Source organism: Panthera onca, chromosome D3, assembly GCF_046562875.1.
Source record: "Panthera onca isolate mPanOnc1 chromosome D3, mPanOnc1 haplotype 2, whole genome shotgun sequence".
In the NCBI taxonomy this organism is placed as follows: domain Eukaryota; kingdom Metazoa; phylum Chordata; class Mammalia; order Carnivora; family Felidae; genus Panthera; species Panthera onca.
In genome coordinates this window covers 22,384,369-22,405,246 of record NC_138350.1, presented here as the reverse complement: position 1 = coordinate 22,405,246, position 20,878 = coordinate 22,384,369, and the positions used below count along the sequence as shown (strand labels likewise).

Sequence of the window (20,878 nt, the reverse complement as noted above, 5' to 3'; positions counted from 1 at the left end):
AAAGGGGTCAGAGGTGGGCATCAGAGGTGGGGGACATTAGGGGCCCAGGCGTGAGTGGAGCCACCTGGCACTTTAGAAAATGGGACGGGGCGGAGGGGGCTGTAGGGCTGTTGTCACAGCAATTCTTTCAGAGACAAGACAGGGTGAGGTGGGTGGAGAAGAGAGGCTGTGCCCTCCCATGACCTGCAAGCCTCCAACCTTAGGGGTGACCTCTGGGAAAGGGCTGGGACGCTTGTAAACTAACACACAGCCCACAGATAAAAGGAGCGCCGAGACCACTGCTGTGAGGCTGTGCTCAGCAGACAGGAGCATACTCTCTAGGACGTCACAGAGGGCCCGTGGGAACTGAGAGCATGGGTGATCCTTGGGATGACAAGGCAAGTTTGTCTTAGGGTAGTGAGGATGGGACACTGGATACAAGGCCGTGGTTCAGCAGGAGGAGGGACGGCTTTGACATCAATCACCCCTCGGGACGCTGGGCCAGCACTCAGGAAGAGCAGGGACAAAGGCTTGGGGGCACAAGGGTTGAACCGTACCCCTTCAGGCTCATCCCCCATCTCCAAGCGGAAGCAGGCAGGGTGAAGAGAACAGGCAGCCACATGCAGAGAGAAAAGCCAGCAGAGAAGACAGAGACAGACAAGAGAGAGAGGGAAAGAGGGAAAAGATTAGTCACCGCTGCTTCACTGAGATGAGTCTGTGGCAAGACAGTAAGACATCTGTGCCAGGCGTAAGAGGGGGGCCCAGACCATCTCTGTGAAGGGCACTACTGCCTGGGCTTCACCCCCCACTCAGTTCCTGTGCCATGACCTTTCCTCCCCTTTCCGGTGCGATGCCTTGGGGACCTGAGCCACACATGGCCAAATGACAGGGATTCTGCCACCCCTTCTACCTGGCTCTACCAGCTGCCTGGAGAAGTCCCAGGGAGATACCTAGTCCAGTCTTACCACCCCCTTTCTACAGGGGAGGAAGGTTGTCTCTGATTGCTCCTGGGCCTCCCAGGCCTGCTGGGCTGCTACCCTGAAGTGGAGCAGGGTGTGGGGCTAAGTGGACACTAGTCTGGCTCCTCTCCAGCTTTACCGGCCCCAGGTCTCTTGGGGCTCAGTAGCTCAGCAAGGGGCTAAGGCCCGTGTAAGCCACATACTGTGCACTCTTGGAGGGAAGATTAGCTGAACTCTTTAAGCCTTGGTTTTCCTCCCCTGTAAGTAGGGAGCTACACCATCGCCTCTGCAGACAGGGGTGCCTGAGGCCCCTGGTTCGTGAATGGCACAGACAGGGCCTTCAACGACTGCTCATCTGAAGATCATTATCAGTGTCATCCAGAAGGGGCCCCAGGACATACCAGGCTGTCAAGGCCTCCACCAAGAAGATCCACAGCTCCCATCTGCACCGAGGAGGTGGCCAGGGGTGGACCGCTCACTGGGGGGCCAAGGTCCAGGTTGAGGAGGTCGCCCAGCAGGTCTCCCTGGGTGGGGATGACATCCGGCTGCTCACCAGAGGGTGCTCCGGCAGGGGCTGTCTCGGGGCTCTCTGTGCTCTCGCTCCTGTGAGGACACAGGAGAGAGAGGTTCAGTGGGGTGGGCGTTGGGCTGTCTCAGGGAAGTCAAGAGTCCCAGGCTCCGGGATCCTCCCCTAGGACGGGCACCCGTCTCCTCACAGTCCCAGGAGCGCTGTCTACGTGCCCCCTCCTCTTCCCCCTTCCCACGCCCGATCCAGCTTTTTGGCTCTCCAAGAGATCCAGCTTCCTGGGGGTGAGCGAAGGGAGGGGCCCTCTGTACTTCCACCACTCAGCACACTTTAAAGACTGGATGCTGGCCCTGGAAGCCTGGGCACCCAGGCCAAACCAACCACCAGGGGGTGGCAGAGGAGGGTGAGAAGAACAGGGCTCTGGAATTAGAATTGGGTCTGAGCCTAGCTGTGCTGGCTGTGGGATGCTGCACAGGCCCTCAAGCTCTCTGTGCCTATTGTCCTCGTCTGTTAAATGGGGTTACGTCTTAGAGCTACTGTAACGGTCAAATGAGGTAACTTAGTCCACACCTGGTATGGACTTTTTTTCATTAAAAAGTCACTAGGATTAGAATGTTCCTCAGACTCAGGTCTTGCCAGGGGGTTACTACATCAAGCCCGAGTGCCTGTGCTAATGACTCGGAAAACTAGGTAAGGAGGCTCAGCCTGGAGCCTGGCCCACGTCACTCACGAGGCGGTGCGAGGTGGCAGGCTCTTGTGCACAACGCCCCGGCCCCCCTCCACAAAGGCACTGGGAGGCTTGTGGTAGACGGAGGCCAGTGTGCCAATGTAGCAGATGAGCTCATCCAGCAGTGTGGGCTCAATGAGGTCCGTCTCTTCGGAGATGAGTGGCTTCTCAGCCAAAACCACTTCCTTGGCAGCCACTGGGTCCGTGGAAAGCAGACGCCAGTAGATGTAGCCACGGTCCCGCAAATCCGGGTTATCAGAGTCCTGGGATGGGGGTGAGGGGGGTGATGAGAAACCTATTAAACTCAGAGCAGAGCTACCATCTGAGGGAAAGGGGGAAAACCCTCCCCAAAGCCCATGATCCAGACATGGTCACAGTGCTGGCTGCCGACAGTGATCCTGAGCAGTCCCATGAACCTGTCCCTAAACAGGGACTGGCCCCTTGGTGTCCTACTCTAGCCCAGGATTAAATATGCCATTCCCACTCCTGTCCCCACTCTCCACCCTCCCCTTCAAAATCTTCCCTCCCCGTCCTCCTACAAACCATCTGGCTCTCCTGGACCTCCCTCTCCTCTTTAGTTTACAGTCTGGCTCAACTTTACTACCTGACCCCACTCCATCTTGATTTCTTTGTGACTGAGCTCCCTGCATAGGGATCCTGGATTACTCTGGGGCCAAACCCCCCAGTGGTACCAGTCTTAGGAGCAGGACCTTGGGTCGAAGGTCTGGCTCCTGGGACCGGAGCACCCCCTGCAGAGTGAGACCTGCAATGGGCGCAGCAGGGAGGCTGAGGCACGGACCTGAGTGGCCAAGCTGAGGACCTGCTGCACCAGCTCCTGGGTCTCTGTTGGCTTCTTCAGAAAGAGTTTCACAATGGCTGTCAGTAGCTGCAGCTGGACCTGCAGGAAGACAGAGAGGTAACAAGGAGGAAGTAGCAAGGGCTTCATGTGGGGGACAGAAGGAAACCAAATCGGGCCCTCAAAGAGAGAAAAGGGTATTTTTCAAAGGTCCCGAAAGCCAAGAGCAGCTACCCCAAGTTTGGAGGTGGCCACAGAAAACGGACTAAGGCCAGGGGGCTGCTGGTAGCGCCAAGTAGCCTAAACCTTGGCGTTACCACCCAGGCAGCAGAGGGCCACTACTATTTGGACATTCCACCCCAGGGTCCCAGCAGCCTGTCAGGGCTCTCCGCCTCCAGTGCATTAAAAGAGCTCGCAGCTTAAAAGGGCAATGTGTGTAGCTGGTGTACTTCTTAAAGGGGCCACCTGTCAATAAGCAGAGACGGTGCCAGGGAGGCCCTGGGGACAGGGCCAGCAGGGCCCACAGAGCCAGCCTGTCACTGAGGAGCTGGGCTTCTACCAGAAGGTGGGAACCACTCTTGCCCAGCCCTCTCTTGGCACCCCTTTCTTACCGAGCTGCTGCCTTCACCTGATCATGCCCCCTGCTGCCCTTACCCTGGCCACTATCTTCTTACCCCTCGGAGCTCATGCTGACCCCAGCACCCCCAGGCTTCTGCAGCTGCCTGCGCCCCCTCATGGGCATTGCCCCACAGAATTAGAAATGCTGCCCAGCCACCAGGCTGTCTGTGCTGTGGAGACAGCCCTTTGAGGGCAGAGATCATGTCTGTCACATTCTATTCCTGGTCACTATTCTATCTAGTGCCCAGTGCACAGGAGGCACTTGAGAAAAACCTGCTAACTCAAAAAACATCTCTGAAAGAACAATTCTCTGCACATAGTCCTTCCTTAGCCACATCTCCTTTTTGCCAGTCACGAGACAAGAGGACAGCCTGAGGTTCCCAAGCCAGGGCGGTGCCAGGGGCAGACCTGTGGCAGGAGGGCGGCAACAGGGCTGACAGCACCTCCCGGGTCAGGCCGGCAGGAGGGCACTCATAGAAATCCTGGTACACAGGGCAGGCTGACAGCAGGAGGCAGGATAGAGGGGATATAGTCCATTTCTGGGATCAAGCAATCCAGAGTTCTTGCGATTTGGTTACACATGGGCCAACAGCAGAGGGGCAGTGGGCTGGCTGTTGCCCAGGTAGGAAGCAGCCCAAGGAACTGGCTTCCAGGACTTGGCTACAGTCCCTGGCCAGGTAGTCCAGGGGAAACCATTTATCCTCAGTTGGTGGGGAGAGGGGTGTTTTGCTTCAAGGGGTTCTATGAGCTCTGAAAATGGCAATTTATGACAGTGGACTTTGAAGTTAGAGTTACATCATACCTCATTTGAACGTGACTCTGGACAAGTCATGTAACTTCTGAGTCTGCTTCCTTATTAATAATGTGGATTTAAATACCTCACAGGGTTAATGGAAGAGTCAATGAGACAAGAAATGTAAAGAACCAGGGTGCCTGGGCGGCTCAGTCGCTTAAGCATCCGACTCTAGATTTCAGCTCAGGTCATGATCCCACAGTACATGAGACCGGGCCTCGTATCGGGCTCAGTGCTGACAGTGCAGAGCCTGTTTGGGATTCTCTCTCTCCCCCTCTCTCTGCCTCTCCTCCCCAGCTCATACTGTCTCTCTCTCTCTCTCAAAATAAACAAACAAACATGAAAGAAAGAAAGAAAGAAAGAAAGAAAGAAAAAGAGAGAGAGAGAGAAAGAAAAAGGAAGGAAGGAAGGAAGGAAGGAAGGAAGGAATGTAAAGAACCTATCATGGATTCTCTCAATATACAGTAGCTCTCACTGTGGTCATCAGTATCACTACAGCCAGCACGCAGGGATTTTTTTCTTTTAATTTTTAATGTTTATTTATTTTTGGGACAGAGAGAGAGGGGGGGGGAGGGAGGGAGAGAAAGAAAGACAGAGTATAAGTGGGAGAGGAGCAGAGAGAGGGAGACGCAGAATCTGAAGCGGGGTCCAGGCTCCGAGCTGTCAGCACAGAGCCCGATGGGGATTCAAACTCATGAACCACGAGATCATGACCCGAGCCGAAGTTGGATGCTTAACCGACTGAGCCACCCAGATGCCCCAGCACACAGGGATTCTTTACCAAGTTCTCAACCCAGGTCAGCTGGCTGCCTGGAATCATTCATCACCCAATCACTCATTGGGTTGGCTACGCTGCCTGGGAACTCTGACCACTAGCCCAACTCCTCCCACCCCTCACCAACACACAACACACTCGTGTTAGCATGCATGTTCACGGCAACCCTCCTGCAATGATGCCCCCGACCCTGCCATCCAGACAGGGGCGAGGCACAGGCTGGACTGATATACCACCTCAGCCAAGACTTTCTGAGCTCCAGGTCTATGGGTGGAGAGGCCTAGGAGCCCAGGAGAAGGGAGCTCAAAGAGATAATCTAAAGTAAGTTTCCAAGCTGCAAAGCACTGAACAAGTATTCTTACAAAAGCTTTGAATGGTGCCGTGAACCCAGAAGGCAAAGGGAGCTGGCCACTTAATTAAAACCACCATCACCATCACCCAGCTAATGTTTGCCGAGCACTGGAGAGGCCAGTTTACACACGTCATCCAATAAGCTTTGCAGCAACCTCATGCTGGAGACAAAGAAACAGGCTTGGCAAGTTTAACTTGCTCCAGGTCACCCAATGGGGGAGGAGCCTGGATTTACTCAAGGCAGGCTCCTGCTCAGCTTTCCCTTGTCCGACTTCTCTCATCCTGGGCTCTTCAGCAGGCTTTGCCAAGGGGGAAGTGGCTACAAAAGATTTACTCTACTATATGGGCAGAAACACCCCCCAGAGGGCATTCTCTGCAGTAATCCCAGGCAGGACTCAGGGGCACAAGCAATCCCAAACGACGCTCTGCTTCTCTTAGAGACAAGCGAATGAGGAGGTGGGTGTGAAAGTGAAAGCAAGCCCGGGGCAGGCTGGCAGCCGACTTGGCAGGTGGCAGTGGGAGTGGGTGATGGTAGGAGTTAGTACTATTATTTCATGATGGACATCTGTTGTTTTTGCCCACCCAGCATCTAGTCTGTCTTCTGGCACCAAAAATGCTGGCTTTCCTTCAGAAAATCACTCTCTTCTCTTGCCCTGTCCGATCCACAGAGACTGGGACAAACGTCCGACAGACATAGTCACTTGGATTCATGGCGACTGGCTTAGGAGAATGCAAACGGGCCTGGACTGTTGCTGGAACTACCAAGGGGAAGGGAGTTAGGGGAGTTGCTAAGCTGTAAGGACACAGCCTAGAACAACTGACCTCACGCAGGCTCCACCCGTGGGAGCCTTCCTAAGGGAGAAGCCACCCCAAGGAGACAGAGACAGTCCTGATGCCACCATCTGGGCACCCTCACCCAAGCATGCTGGAAGAGAGCACACTCCCAGAACTTATCAGCTACAAGAACCAGTAGGTGCCCTCTTTGTTGCCTGGACCAATTTTCAACCAATTCTGACCAACACCAATACTACCATTCGTGAGTGCTTATCATGGGCTGGGCACATGTTAGGGACATTACACAAAGCATCCCATTTAACTTTCAGAGCAACAGGATGAGGAAAAGTCTTACACCCCTCATCTTACAAATGAGGAAACTGAGGCTCAGAGAAGCAGAAAATTAGTGGAAAGCCACCAAGCCAGGAAAGGGCAGAAGAGGGGTTTGGACTCTGGGGTCTCCTATCCCAAGGCTCATGCTCTGACCCAACAGGTTACACTCCCTAGCTGGAGAGCAAAGATTTCTGTGCTTCCAAACACGTTTTAGAAGCCCCCTTGTGTGAGCAGACAGTGCCTGGTTCACAGAAAATGGAATACAATATGAAAAGATGCTCAACCTCACTCAGAACAGAAATGCAAACAAAACCAACCAAGGTACACTTTGTTGTTTATCAGATTGGCAAAAATTGTTTGAGGATGTACTAGGTTGGCAAGGAGGTAAGGTGAATGCCACCTCTGAGATCGGAAGGTAAACCCTCTACACTGAGGGAAATGTGGAACAACTACTCCCATCATCAACGCACGGGCCCATTTACTAGAAAGAATTTATCTAAGGGGGTGCCTGGGTGGCTCAGTCAGTTAAGCGTCCAATCTCACAGCTTGTGGGTTCGAGCCCCGCGTTGGACCCTGTGCTGACAGCTCAGAGCCTGGATCCCGCTTCGGATTCTATGTCTCCCTCTCTCTCTGCCCCTCTGCTGCTCACACACACTCTCTCTCTCAAAAATAAGCAAACATTAAAAAAAAGAAAAAAAAAAAAAAGAAATTATCTAAGGATTATCCCCCAGCTAGACTTGCATATGTGCCCCACCCAGGTTATTCACAGCAGTATTGGTTACAAGAGTAGAAGACTGACACCTTCGTATCTATCAGGGGAGGCTGGTTAAATAAACATGGCACTATGCAGCTGCAGAGTCCCATACATTAGTAACAGCAGGGCCTTCAGATGTATTTTTAAGGGAAAAAGTCAAGGTGTTATACAATTTGACAGGGTATAGTGTGCTATCAGTAGCATTTATTTATTTACTTTGATTATTTTTAATGTTTTATTTTATTTTTTTGAGAGACAGAGAGAGAGAGAGAGAGAGAGACAGAGCACGAGTGGGGGAGGGGCAGAGAGAGAGGGAGACACAGAATCCAAAGCAGGCTCCAGGCCCTGAGCTGTCAGCATAGAGCCTGACCCAGGGCTCAAACTCACAAACAGTGAGATCATGACCTGAGCTGAAGTCGGATGCTTAACCAACTGAGCCACATAGGTGTCCCTTATTTATTTATTTTGAAAGATTATATATGTATTTTGAGAAAGAGAGAGAGAGGGAAAGAGCATGTGGGAAGAGCAGAGAAAGAAAGAGAGAGAATCCCAAGCAGGGCCCGATGTGGGGCTCGAACCCACAAACTGTGAGATCATGACCTGAGCCAAAACCAAGTCAGATACTTAGCTGACTGAGCCACCCAGGCGTCCCCAGTAGTGTTTATTTTTAAGTAATTTCTACACCCAACATTGGGCTCGAACTCACAACTCCAAGATCAAGAGTCGCATGTTCTACCAATAGAGCTGGTCAGGCACCCCATGATAGTGTCTAAAAATAAATGAGAGGCAACATATACATGGTTGAGCCTTAGTATTTATACACAGAATCCATATTTCGAATTTGCCTATTTTCTAAAATGTACTTGTAACCGCAAAATCAATGTCTGGGGGCTTTCGCGATCTTGCACAGCAAAGTGCAGGGCAGTGAAAAGTTCAAGTTGCCTGAGGTGTTACACACTCGCAGCTGAGGTCCAAGAAGGTGATGCTCTGCCTTGTTGTTTCAGCTCTCCTACCATAAATAAGTGGCCTTTTCACAATCTATTTAGTACCATATCTTTCACATTTTGTTTTTTTGTTGGTGCTTTCACTGTTTCAAAATGCTCTCCAAGGGGCGCCTGGGTGGCTCAGTCGGTTGAGCATCCGACTTTGGCTCAGGTCACAATCTCACGGTCCGTGAGTTCGAGCCCTGCATTGGGCTCTGGGCTGATGGCTCAGAGCCTGGAGCCTGCTTCCGATTCTGTGTCTCCCTCTCTCTCTGCCCCTTCCCCGTTCATGCTCTGTCTCTCTCTGTCTCAAAAATAAATAAATGTTAAAAAAAAAAAAATTAAAAAAAAAAAAACAACAAAAAAAACCCCAAAATGGTCCCCAAGTGTAATGCTGAAGTGCTGCTGTCTAGTGTTCCCAAGCGCAAGGAGGCTGTGATGTGCCTTATGGAGAAAATATATATGTTACTTAAGCTTCATGCAGGTGTGAGTTATAGTAATGGTGGTCATAAGTTCAATGTGAATGAATCAATAATACATATTAAAATGTCCCTAAACAGAAACACAAAAAACAAGATTACTTTATTGACCGACGAAACTGTTGTAATCAGAGGCTTGTAGGAACTCAGCTCTATACTTCTCTTAGAAACAATGGGTTCAGCACTCGTTAATTCAGTGTTTGCAGTGACTTTATAGAATGTAAGTACCATGAACAGTAAGAACCAACTACGTCTGTATATGTTTACTTGTATGTAGAGGTGTGTATTCCTATACTATCTCTGGAAGTATCCTCAAGAAACCAATAAATGACACCAATGACTTCTGTGAGGAGAACTGGGTCGTTGGGGTGCCTGGGTGGCTCAGTTAAGTGTCTGACTTTGGCTCAGGTCATGATCTCGGTCTGTGGGTTCCAGCCCCACGTCAGGCTGTGTGCCAACAGCTCAGAGCCTGGAGCCTGCTTTGGATTCTGTGTCTCTGTCTCTCTCTGCCTCTCCCCAGCTTGTGCTCTCTCACTCTTTCCATAATAAATAAATAAACTTAAAAAAAAAATGATTAAAAAAAAGAACTGGGTTGTCAGGAAAGTGGTAGGAAGACTTAATCACTATATATCTGTTCTTATTTTCTCAATTTTGAATCAAGTCAAAGTATTACCTATCCAAAGATAAATATGAAATTAAACCCAGAAACTTCTGCCTGCCTTCAGCGCACACCATCACACACCGTCCTCACAATATCCCCTTAGGTAGTGCAGTGTGAGAGGAAAAGGGGCCACACCTGTCAGCGCTACATCACTTACCTGTCCACCCTGTCAATGCTGTATTATGAAGGGCAGGGCCCTGAGGCCTCCTGGCTGAGGGGACGGTTTCGGGGCAGGATAGACTGTAGTGGTGCCAAGCCACCAGTCATGACCCACATCCTGCCCCAAGTCACCCCACTGGACAGCTCACCTGGGTGCTCTCATCATGGAAACCCTCAAGGAAGCTCTCTAGCAGTTCATCGGCATTGTCAATTCGCTCAGCGTACTCGCCTACAATCCAAATCATGGCAGCCCGGGCCTCAGGCTCATCCAGAGAGTCCAGGTTCTCACATAGCGTGGCGATCACACTCTCGTACCTAAAAGATGGGCACACAGCCGGCATATGAGCAATGAAAGAGCCCGGGCAACCCAGGGGAGGCCCAGCAGGGGCCAAGAGAGACAGGAAGCTACGCCGCAAGACTCTGAGAGAGTGGTGAGTAATGGGATTTGAGTTTATCTGTTACATTCTAGTGCTTATTTTGGTGTGGGGAGCAGAGGAGAAGCAGCTCAGAAGTAAGAAAAAAACAATGGGTTTCTTTCGAGAATGCCATTTATGGCAGAGCAATAAGGAAGAGGGGAGAGGCTCCTTCTTGCTTTTCCTCCCCACCACCCCTGTCCCCACCAGAAGCCACATCACTCTCACACTGGGAGGGGTGGGCACATACTTGTTGGGGTATTTGCGGAAGATGTCCTTGATGACCACGATGGCTTCCTGGACAACGTAGTTGACCTTGGTCTGGATGAGATCCAGCAGCGTGCTTACACAGCGCTCTGCAGATTGCTGCGGGAAGAGGAATGTGGGCAAGTCCCTTGCACCCACTTCCAACAGAACCTCTGATGACCATGCCTTGGCCAAGGGCTCAGTCATGCCTTGCCCCCTTCCTTGCCACAGTGGGAAAACAGGAGAACACGCTCCCCAGATAACAAGTGGGAGAATGAGTACAAAATGACAGCCCGAGGATGGCAGGGACACAGAGAGATACAATTAGACTGAGAAGGTCAGTGAGCTCCTGAGTGGGGAGGATATTTGCAGTGCCTTCAGGCGAAGCCTTGAGGGCAGAGTGACTATGCTCTAGCCTGATACCACCTCTCTTCTACTTGTTTCCCAAAATGGGTTCCTATGATCAAAACCAGAAAGTCTCTACTTGAACCCTACCCCCACCCCTTATGCCAACATACTGCACTAGTGCCCTTGTGGGAGAGACTCTCAGATTCTCCCCATAAGCACCAACAGAAAATGCCTCAAGGGGCTGGGCTGAGGTGATCAGCTGTCCCAGGATCTCCCAGTTCCCGGTGGACTAATTTAAGGAGAGTCACCTCATTGGTCAAGGAACAATGCCATAGGCAGAGAATGGGAGGGATGAAACACCAGGACACAGGGGTCTGGACAGCCCTTGGGAGCTTGGAGAAAAGGACGTCTGCACAGTCAAATCATGATTATTGCTAAAACGTACAGCAGGCAGAGCCCCTGCCCCAAAACTCCATGGAGTGAAAGCTAAGTCTACCGGGGCCACCACTGGCTGGGGCTGTCCCACCACCTTAGCTAATGCTGCAGAACCCATGGTTACAGATGGGTTTGTTTCATCTGCAACAACCTGAAGACTTAACGGCGATTACAGAGAGAGGAGCCTAATCAGATCTGCACAATGTGTGCCTTGGGGCCTCCAGGTGACCCTCAGGCCTTCCTGGACCATGAGCAGCTGACAGATTCTGCTACAATCAGACAGGTTTCCTGGTTTCAGCTTCCTTCTCTTCCCTCTCCCCGACCAGAGGACAGAGTCCCAGAGCCTCACCTCCACCTTGATCGCACAGCGGCCGATGGCTCGCACAGCCTTCCGTACAAAGTCCACATCCACCTCTGTTGCATATTCTTTCAGCTCTGCCAGAACCTGTGGCCGAAACAGAGAAGGTGGGGTTGGGAGGGGGGATCTGGCAGGGCAACCAACACCCCTGGACAAAGTGTATGCAGACCCCCAGAAGGATGAGATTCTGCGTCCTGCTTGAGGTGGAAGGGTCAAGGGAAGGAGAGAGCTGTCAGGTGGCCCAAGAGGAAAGCAGGGAAGAACTAATTGGCAGGACTGGACAACCCTTGTTTAGGCTGATCTAGCTAACATGGCCACCTAACTACCACTTTTCTATGGATAGATAAGTAATAGGGAGAACAAATGCCTTAATCATAAAAATGTCAGTTAAGAGTTGCTGAGTGCTTGCCTCTGGAGCCCTGCGCTAAGCACTCTTCATGAGATGAACTGTTAATGGCGAGACAAGGCAGCCTGCCTCGAGACCACAGCTTGGTGGTGGGGCTGCTGTCCAATACCAAAGCTCACGTCCCTGGCTGCAGCCCTCTGCTGACCTGGGCGATGTTGGCCTGGGAGGCCAGACGGATCATGATGTCCAGCTTCTCCAGCTTCACGTAGATGGGGTCATTGTACTTCACAAAGAAGACCTTCATTTCATGCTTCAGGATCTCAGGCCTGGTGGCAAGACAGGATTGCCCGAAGAGCAGAAAGCAGGGCATAAGCCCTATGAGAAAACCCCTTCCATGTTTACTGGGGCATTTCTGGGGTGTGAGGCAGACCCTGACATCTGAACTGTTGTGGCTGCAGGTTCCTGGGCAAGGATCCATTGACTGATCCTGAGCAAGGTTCTGACTGGCCATTGTATGACCAACCATATCCCAGGAAGGGAAGAGGGAATATGAGCAAGAGACAGTTCATATTTGAGAGGTAGCAGGCACCAGGAGACGGGCGTGGCAATCAGACCTTGTGCCAATCCCAGCTTGTGACCTCAGGCCTCTGTTTTCTCACTCATGAAATCAAAATGACACCATACAGGAAGCGTTACCATTGCAGGCCTCAGTCTCTAGTCCTAGAAAGGCCTGGCATCTGGGAGCTCATTTTTCGGGAGTGTTCTCATTGTTCCTTAAATGATAAAGGTGGCTAATTGTGCCTAGACTGTTTGTATAAATAATACGATTTATGCTGAATATCTGCCTTCCCTCTGGGAGTCTGAAATTTTGCTAGGTGCGTATGTGAACAGCCCCAGTAAAAACCTAGGGCGCTGAGTCTCCAATAGGCATCCCTGGGCAGAAAAAATTACACACATGTTGCTGCATTTTTTGTTGCTGGGGGAAGAGTGTGCTGTGTGTGATGCCCTCCCTGTACATGGATTCCTCCAGACTCCACCTGTGTATCCTTCCTATGTCCACACTAAATCTGAGCCATGGAAACAACTATATGTTGACTCCCGTGAGTCCTTCTAGTGAATCTCTGAACATGAGGTCGGTCCTGGGGGCCCCGAAAGACACCTACAGGGTGAGAGGTAGATGGGAAGCATCCAGCATGATCGACACCTGCCTCCAAGAAGGCACTTGCTATGCAGGAGCTGTCACCAGTGTCACTGCCCCTCCCTCAACTGGTACCACACACCTCGTTTTTCTTAGATGAGGAAACCTGAAAGGTGGAGGGGCTTGCACCAGGTCACACACCTAGTGCTAGTAAGGGCAGAAGCGAGAGTCACTACCCCCCACTCTTATGCCCTTTCCAGAACAGAAGGAAGGAAGAAAAAAGCAGGAGAGAAGACACAGCAGACAGGAAGGAGGGACCCTACCCAGGTAGTACTCAGTGCTGCTGTACAACTGCAGGGAGGTGCTGGCAAAGTAAGGAGGCTTTGTCATGCCTAGCGGGGGAGACAGGATCCTAAGCTGGGGGACAGGAAGACATGATTTCTGCAATCAGGACTTGGCGAAAGCCGCCCAACCATGTTGGGACTGGGCCAGGCGGTGCCTGGGCAACACAGTCAACTTCTTAAGAGATTTGCCATGTTAAATATAGCACAGGGAGCCCTTCATGCTGATCGGGGTGTACAGGTCGCTACACCTCACTAAATCCCACACCACAACTACAAATGAATCCCCAGTCTTAGGGCTCTGTGTAGGCACTCTTAAAGTGTTCCCAAATTTACCTCCCAAACCTTCACAACTGTCACGATTCCACTGCTATCTCTAGGCCCCCAAGAGTGTCCTAAGAACCAGAATGTTGCTTCAAGGACAGGGAGATGTGCTATCTTCCAAGAAAAAATGTCTACAAGAGGCCCTTGTTCTCCACATAGCTCTGCTTCCAGCAAGGGGGCCGCTGGAACGCACGGACGCTCATGAATTAGTTGCTGAGAGAGCCATTTGACTAAAAAGGCTGGGAGAACTCCAGAGACCAGCCTCACTCTGTTCTCTGGATTGTTCCAGAGAACCCCTCCTGTTCTGAGCCCCTCAGACCGCACTAGTTGTTTTTCAGCTCCACCCACCCTGGGTATCAGGCACTTTCCTTTAGAAGCAGTGGCTTACAGCTGTGATCGTTCCTATGGGGTGAACAGAAATAGTCTTCTGAGTGACTTTCGCACCCTCCTGCTCAGCCCCCAGTCTGATGCAAAGTCCATAGCACTTCACCACTTTGGAGCCCTCCAACCTCAGATTTTTTCTGCCCAGGGATGCCTATTGGAGACTCAGAGAATTTGACTAAAACTATAGACTCTGTCCCCAGGGAAAACACACACACACACACACACACACACACACACACACACACACACACACACACCCCACACAGAATCTTACACCCTGTTTCAGTCCTGTGGACTATGGAGCTATCCCTTGTGTATGGTTAAGAAGCTCCGTGCTGCTCTTTACCTCACCTGCTACCTGATTAGGTGAAGCCAGGGTTTCTCACCCTCAGCACTACTGACATTTTGGGATGGAGAGTTCTCTGGGGGTGGAGGCTGTCCTGTGCACTCTACGACACTGAGCAGCATCCTTGGCCTCCATCCACCTGGGGCCTCCAGGTGTCAGTAGTACCTCCCAAAGTGTGACAACCAAAAATGTCTCCAGACATTTCTAAATATCCCTTGGGGAACAAAGCTGCCTGTGGCTAAGACTCTGGGTTAAGCTATTAAGGCTTCCTGCACGGTGACAGGTCAGCTTCCCTTTGGTCCTGATCCCGTCAGGAGATGCCCCCCGACCCTGAGTACACGCTGCACGTTTGCGGCAGCCCAGGTACCTTTTCTGTACGATGAGGTTGATGTTGCGCAGGGCCACGTACTGCAGCTCAGGCTCGGCCGACAGCAGCGTGACCAGGGGTGGGGCCAGCTTCTTGAGCAGTGTGCCATAGTAGTCCAGGTCCTTGGACAACATCTCCATGAACTTCATCAGCACCTTCACAGCAGACAGCACCACAGCAGAGTTGGCGTGGGAGAGCCTGGGGGTGACCCGCTCACAGATGCTGGGGTCCATTCCAAGGAGAGGGACAAACAGGAGAGACAGACAAGGGAGACACCCTGTTTTTAGTTATTGAGGGAGTATGTTTTCTGTAGGAAGATCGAGATCCTGCTTCTGGTGCTTGCTAACTGACCCCAACAGGTTAAAACCACTCAGAGTCTCAGTTCCCTCATCTAGAAAACGGAGGTGAGGATGCCAACTTCACAGGGTTGCTGAGGGCTTACTTGAGATAAACCACATAAAGCACCAAGCATGGTGCATGGTAGTTAATAAATACTGGGTAACTGTCAAGTCCCTCCCTTCCCTCGCGACAAGGGCATTCAAAAGGGGCAAGGTATCATGTCGGGTAGGACCAAAAGTGAGGGGTGACCCAGGCGAGTGACCTGCATGACTTCTTCCACCTTCTAAGCCGGTGTTTCCTTACCTGTAAAATGTGGACAATGATGGGGCAGCTTCCACAGAGGTGCGTTAAGGATCATCTAATGCATAGGAAGCGCTCAGCAGAGCCCCAACCACCCAGAAAGAATCCAGTAAATGAAGACTCTAGTACTATCCACCTCCTTTACTCAGCCCAAGGTGACCGGGGTCTCTGTCAGCAACCAGATCAGGCACTGGCTTCTGTTCTGTCTGTACCATGCTGAGCAGGGAGCTGACTGCCTGGCTCTGGCCTCCCTTGAGATGTGTCTGAGGATGGTCTGTGGGGCAAAGCCCTGGCAAAGGGCCCAGTAGAGATCTGAGGCCCAGCTCATGGTTGGAGCCCTGCAAGGACCAGGTCCCGCTGGGCTGGCAAGCAAGGGGCAGCCTGCTCACCTCTGGGCCTCTCGGTCATCTTTGGGCGTATAGTTGGCCAGGCAGTCCAGGATGAAGATCTGGCCCCACTCGGTGCACTCATTCAGGGCTGTCAGTAGCTTATTAATGGACTGCGGGTTCAGGTCAAGCAGGTTGCTGCTGGGGTGAGACTCGGCAATCTCTGACAGGGCAGCCACTGCGTTTGCCACCACCTGGTTGAGAGGGTGGAAGGGGCAGAGGCTGGGGGCGCTGCTCGGGCCACAGGGCATTGGGGCTAATCATGCTGGCCGGTCAGAGGTTGAATATCCTGAAAGGAACAGGACCCGATGGGCAGGGTCTGCAGCACTGAGACCCCCTCCAAGCACTCACCCTACTGACTCCCCTGTAAACCAGAACAAACATAAGTGCTCCCAACCAGTGAAAAAAAAAAAAAGAGGCAAAACAAAAGAAACAAAGGAAAGATCCGGCTCCAAATGCCTGGCAACAGAAAACATTCCTAGCCACCTAACACACGGCCCCTGTCCACCACCTATAGCAAATCAATTCAGGGGCTGTTGAGGGTGCTTCTCGGAGCTAGAAGATTCCACAGAGCCCCTTAGGTCTGCTGGTAACAGATGGGGGGGCTGGAGTCCAGGGAGGCTGCCAGGTGAAGCACTGGGCTCTCAACCCATTTCCACCAGAGTAGCTGTTTTTATGTGTGTTCTGCAGGGTTTTGAACTCTTCCCTGTACAAATGGTGCTCTACTGGCCAATCCTGTACTGGCCACTCAGCACCCACGTGTGATCAGTGTTTTTGTAGGACAGAGCGGGATGGCTGAGCTGAGGGGTTTATGCATTTCACTTTTTTTTAAAGTTTTGTTTATTTAAGTAATCTCTACACCCAACATGGAGCTCAAACTCACAACCCTGAGATCAAGAGTCGCTTGCTCCCTGGGGCACCTGGGTGGCTCAGTTGGTTAAGCGTCTGACTTCATCTCAGGTCATGATCTCGTGGTCTGTGAGATCAAGCCCTGAGTTGGGCTCTGTGCTGACAGCTCAGAGCCTGGAGCCTGCTTCAGATTCTGTGTCTCCCTCTTTCTGCCCCTCCCCTGCTCACACTCTGTCTCTGTCTCTCTTTCAAAAATAAATAAACATTAGGGGCGCCTGGGTGGCTCAGTCGGTTAAGCATCCAACTTTAGCTCAGGTCATGATCTCGTGGTCTATGAGTTTGAGACCTGTGTTAGGCTCTGTGCTGACAGCTCAGAGCCTGGAGTCTGCTTCAAATTCTGTGTCTCCTTCTCTCTCTGCCCCTCACCCACTCACACTCTCTCTCTCTCTCAAAAATAAACAAACATTAAAAAAAAAAAAAAAAAGTCATACGCTCCTCCCACTGAGCCAGCCAGGCACCTCTGTGCATTTCACTTTAAACAGTGCCTGCCAAACTGCCTTCCAAACTGCTGCCATCCTATGTGTGAGGAGGAGCTCCTTCCCAGCCATACCCTGGTGCCCTGTCCTCCAGGCTATGCTACTTTAAGAGTGACCCTTTGCAAACCTGCAAAGATGTGGGGAAAAGGAAAAGTACTTCACATTCAGAGCTCACCGATGGTGTCGGTAAGACAGTGACAGTGACAGTGACTGGAAGGGGAAGGAGGGCACTAGTCTTGGTTGCATGCCCACTGTGTGTCGGGCCGTGCCAGGCACATTACCTTCACAGGTTAAGCCTCACAGCACTCCTGCCGGCCACGGAGAATTAGATCCATCTTACTGGCGAAAAAAAGAGGGCTCTGGAAGGTTAGGCGGCCCGCCCAAGGTCACAATAGCTCATGTCAGAAAGGCCACAGAGAAGGCAACTCAGGTCTAGCTCACTCCAAAGATGGTTCCCAAACCACTGCAGGGAGGAGAACAATTAGCCTACCCAGCAAGGCTCTGACTTCCAGGACCCAGGGAGCACCTGGCAGAGGGTCAAGCAACCCAGTAGGTAATGGAACTGGCATGGTGGATGGCAACGGCTTACCATGGGGTTAGAGTCAGAGATGAGGTCTTTAAGGGTGTCCAGGAAGCCCTGGTCCTCTACCAGCTGGGCGTTGATGTCGTGGAGCTTGGCTACACACACAGCCGCCGTTTTTCGCACGTATGGGTCCTCATCCTTCAGGCACTTCCGGAGTGGCTCACACAGGTACTCTGTGATCTTGTCAACGCGGATACAACCCATGGTCCGCACGGCCAGGGCTCGGATTAAGGGATTGGGATCCTCACAGTCCTGAGGAGAATCAGCCATTGGCCAGGGGAGCAGGGGCAGACTGAGCAACATCAGGTGCTGCTGTGGGATCTCCCACCAACTGTGGCCAACAGCACCAGAAGTAAGTGCCATGTGGGGACATCCAGCATTTGTCAGATACTGTGTTGGGGCTCTGTGCAATGTTGTCTCTGATTCTCACAGCAGACACACAATACTGTTCCTATTTTACAGGTGGAGCAGCTGAGGCTCCCAGGAAGACTGGGAGCTCGCCCAGTCACAGGGGCGAGCCGTGATTCAAACCCACATCCATCTGGCACCATACCCCACAGAACCCCTCACGTGTCTGAATCTGAGCACTGACAGGGCGAAGGGAGCTAGGAAGGTCCTAAAGGTACACAGCACTGACACTTCAAGTTCTCGTTTGCTCCTTAATCTGGAGGATGGAAGACACAGAAAAGGGCAAAGTCTAGAAGGGGAACACAGCTCTCAGATGCTTGCTGAATCCTGCCCTGGCAAAGGATGTAGGGCAACGGTGCATCTCAGGGAGACATGGAAGTCAACAGGCTTTAGGTCACCTCACACGGAATGAGTTAGCAGGGTCTGTAGCAACTGATTTTCTGAGAGAGTGGGAGCCCTCTGCTGGAGGACTAGGCAGCCCTCAGGCTAGGAGTTGGAGGGACTAGAAAAGAGCCTGAGTGTTTTTGCTCAGGGCCATAGTGTCCTAACCCAAGAGACAAAAGGGAGATGGACCACTGAGCACCCAGGCCCTCTGCTCTTCCTCCCACCAAGCTCCCACTCACCTTCACAAAGGTGTTGACAGCCATGATGGCCATGTCGGGCTGACTCTTGGCATAGTTCATCAAATACAGGTACACCAGCTTCTTCAGCTCTAGGTTGTCTGTCTGCATGCAGTTCACCACATCGGGGAAGAGGGCACTGGAAAGTCAAAATGGTGTGAGTGTGGGGTAAGGCTGGAGAAAGGAAGAAGATTTTTCAAACAGCTAATGGGGAGTGTGTAAGGGGAGGTACAGGGCACAGAGACAGTGGATAGGAGGGAAGTAAAAAGATAGCAGGACTTCCTAGTAAAAGGGAGGACATCAGCTCTGCTCTGTTACCACGAACACGTATTGGTAGAAACAGAACCCAAAACTTGATTTGAAAAGCAAAGTCCTCTGTTCTTTTCACAGGGTTCATTCACATACAAGCTCTGTAGCCCATCAGACTTGGCTCAACCCCAGCTCTAACGCTAGCTGTATGAAGTTGGGAAAATTCCTTCAGCCTCCCACCAAGTCTGAGTTTCCTCACCTGCCCTGCAGGAAAGGTGAAACAAAACCCCATTACACAGGGCCCTTATGATAATGAAAGACAATATACTTTAGGTGTCTGGTCCTTGCCATCCAAGAGTACTGAATACTTGAAAACAACTGTTTTCCTTCCCTGATACTTAACATGGCCCCTTATATTAGAATGTTGGTTCTAGAAGCAGGGATGGACCATGCTGCTTTGACCACAAGCGCCAGCTCAGGTGCCCACTAAAAATCAGCCAGCATGAATGGGCTTTATATACATGGTCTCATTTAACAGCCCCGAGAAGCCAGGCTCTTAACCTCATTTTACAGAAGACAATACTGAGGCTCACAAATGTCAGCTGGCCTGAGGAGCCAGGTCTGGATCTAAAGCTCATGCTCGTGACTGCCATTAATCTGAGGGGAGCCCCTCCCAACATGGTACCCCACAGTCCCAGAGCCACAGGCCTTTTGAGATGTAAAATATGCTTTTTAAAAATGTTTAATTTTTTTTAATGTTTAGTTATTTTTGAGAGAGAGAGAGAGAGAGAAAGAAAGAGAGAGAATCCGAAGCAGGCTCCAGGCTCTGAGCTGTCAGCAGGGCTCGAACCCATGGACCATGAGATCATGACCTGAAGTTGGACGCTAACCAACTGAGCCACCCAGGCATCCCTAAAAAAAGTTTTTTTTTAACTTATTTATTTTGAGAGAGAGAGAGCAAGCAGGGGAGGGGCAGAGAGAGAGGGAGACAGAATCCCAACCAGGCTCTGTGCTGTCAGCAGATGCGGGGCTCCAACTCACAAACAGAACCGTGAGGTCATGACCTGAGCCGAAGTCAAGAGTTGGACATTTAACCGACTGAGCCACCCAGCACCCCAGAGATGTGAAATATGCTTAATTAGAAGCCTATTTTCTGTCTCTGGAATCATAGCCTCCCCTCTCAAGTTTTCTAACTTAATGCACGAGAATGTGGTAACAGAGACTTAAGAGGTCAAAGTGAGCTTCCTGGGCCTCCATAGGAAATAGCCCAGTTGGTGCTGAAATTGAGGCATCGCCTCGGAAGGCGAAGAACCAGGAAGCAAGAGGGGGGTGGAGGAGAGGGACAGTTGACAGGCATGTCACATGAGCACAAGTCTACTTGAGATGGAAGAACAAAGATGCTTCCTCTGTGAGGAGGTGACAGTGGTGTTCTAGTTGAAGGAGAGTGGCTTTGTCCTGAAAGGATCTGACTTGGAAGGAGGCCCAGTTTTCCAGCAGATGCCTGATCCCTTTGCCACTCTCTCTACAGCAAGTCTCCCTGCAGAACTGTTTCTTCTGCGGCCCTGTCAGGAGGTCCCTTGCTGAAGAGGCCACGGGACAGGGCAATCCGTGGAGAAGTCTGGACCGGTGCAATCCTGACACGGGACCCAGATGTGCTGCTCCAGGCCTCTGAGGCGTGGAGCTGGGTACTATGAGGGCACAGAGGAGAGGGTATGGGTGGAATCGCCCTGGATTTGGATTTCAGAAGGGCTGGGCATGAGTCCTAGTTCTGTCATTAACCACGTGACTGCCAGGAAGTCACCACACTCCCTTCTTTATGTGGTTTCCCTGGCCATGAATACATCATTACCTACAATACAGGAATTATAAGGAACAGCTAGGTAAACGCATCTGAA

The 20,878-nt window shown here is 51.5% G+C and overlaps 1 protein-coding gene across 7 annotated transcripts in view; it reads right to left on the bottom strand.

Moving 5' to 3' along the window:
- Positions 1 to 20,878, bottom strand: part of AP1B1 (adaptor related protein complex 1 subunit beta 1) — an 83,960-nt gene that overhangs the window by 10,986 nt on the left and 52,096 nt on the right. For 5 of the 7 annotated variants that reach the window (XM_060612792.3, XM_060612796.3, XM_060612794.3 and 2 more), the window contains 12 exons: positions 18,738 to 18,873; positions 17,713 to 17,958; positions 15,742 to 15,932; positions 14,714 to 14,935; positions 12,019 to 12,139; positions 11,459 to 11,554; positions 10,331 to 10,446; positions 9,817 to 9,982; positions 2,991 to 3,089; positions 2,195 to 2,454; positions 1,340 to 1,541; positions 537 to 557 (listed from right to left, as the gene is read on the bottom strand). In XM_060612792.3, coding sequence (XP_060468775.1) covers positions 537 to 557; positions 1,340 to 1,541; positions 2,195 to 2,454; positions 2,991 to 3,089; positions 9,817 to 9,982; positions 10,331 to 10,446; positions 11,459 to 11,554; positions 12,019 to 12,139; positions 14,714 to 14,935; positions 15,742 to 15,932; positions 17,713 to 17,958; positions 18,738 to 18,873 — 1,876 coding nt within the window. The remainder of the gene's footprint in view (positions 1 to 536; positions 558 to 1,339; positions 1,542 to 2,194; positions 2,455 to 2,990; positions 3,090 to 9,816; positions 9,983 to 10,330; positions 10,447 to 11,458; positions 11,555 to 12,018; positions 12,140 to 14,713; positions 14,936 to 15,741; positions 15,933 to 17,712; positions 17,959 to 18,737; positions 18,874 to 20,878) is intronic. The other 2 variants (XM_060612793.3, XM_060612797.3) reach the window with 1 other exon arrangement.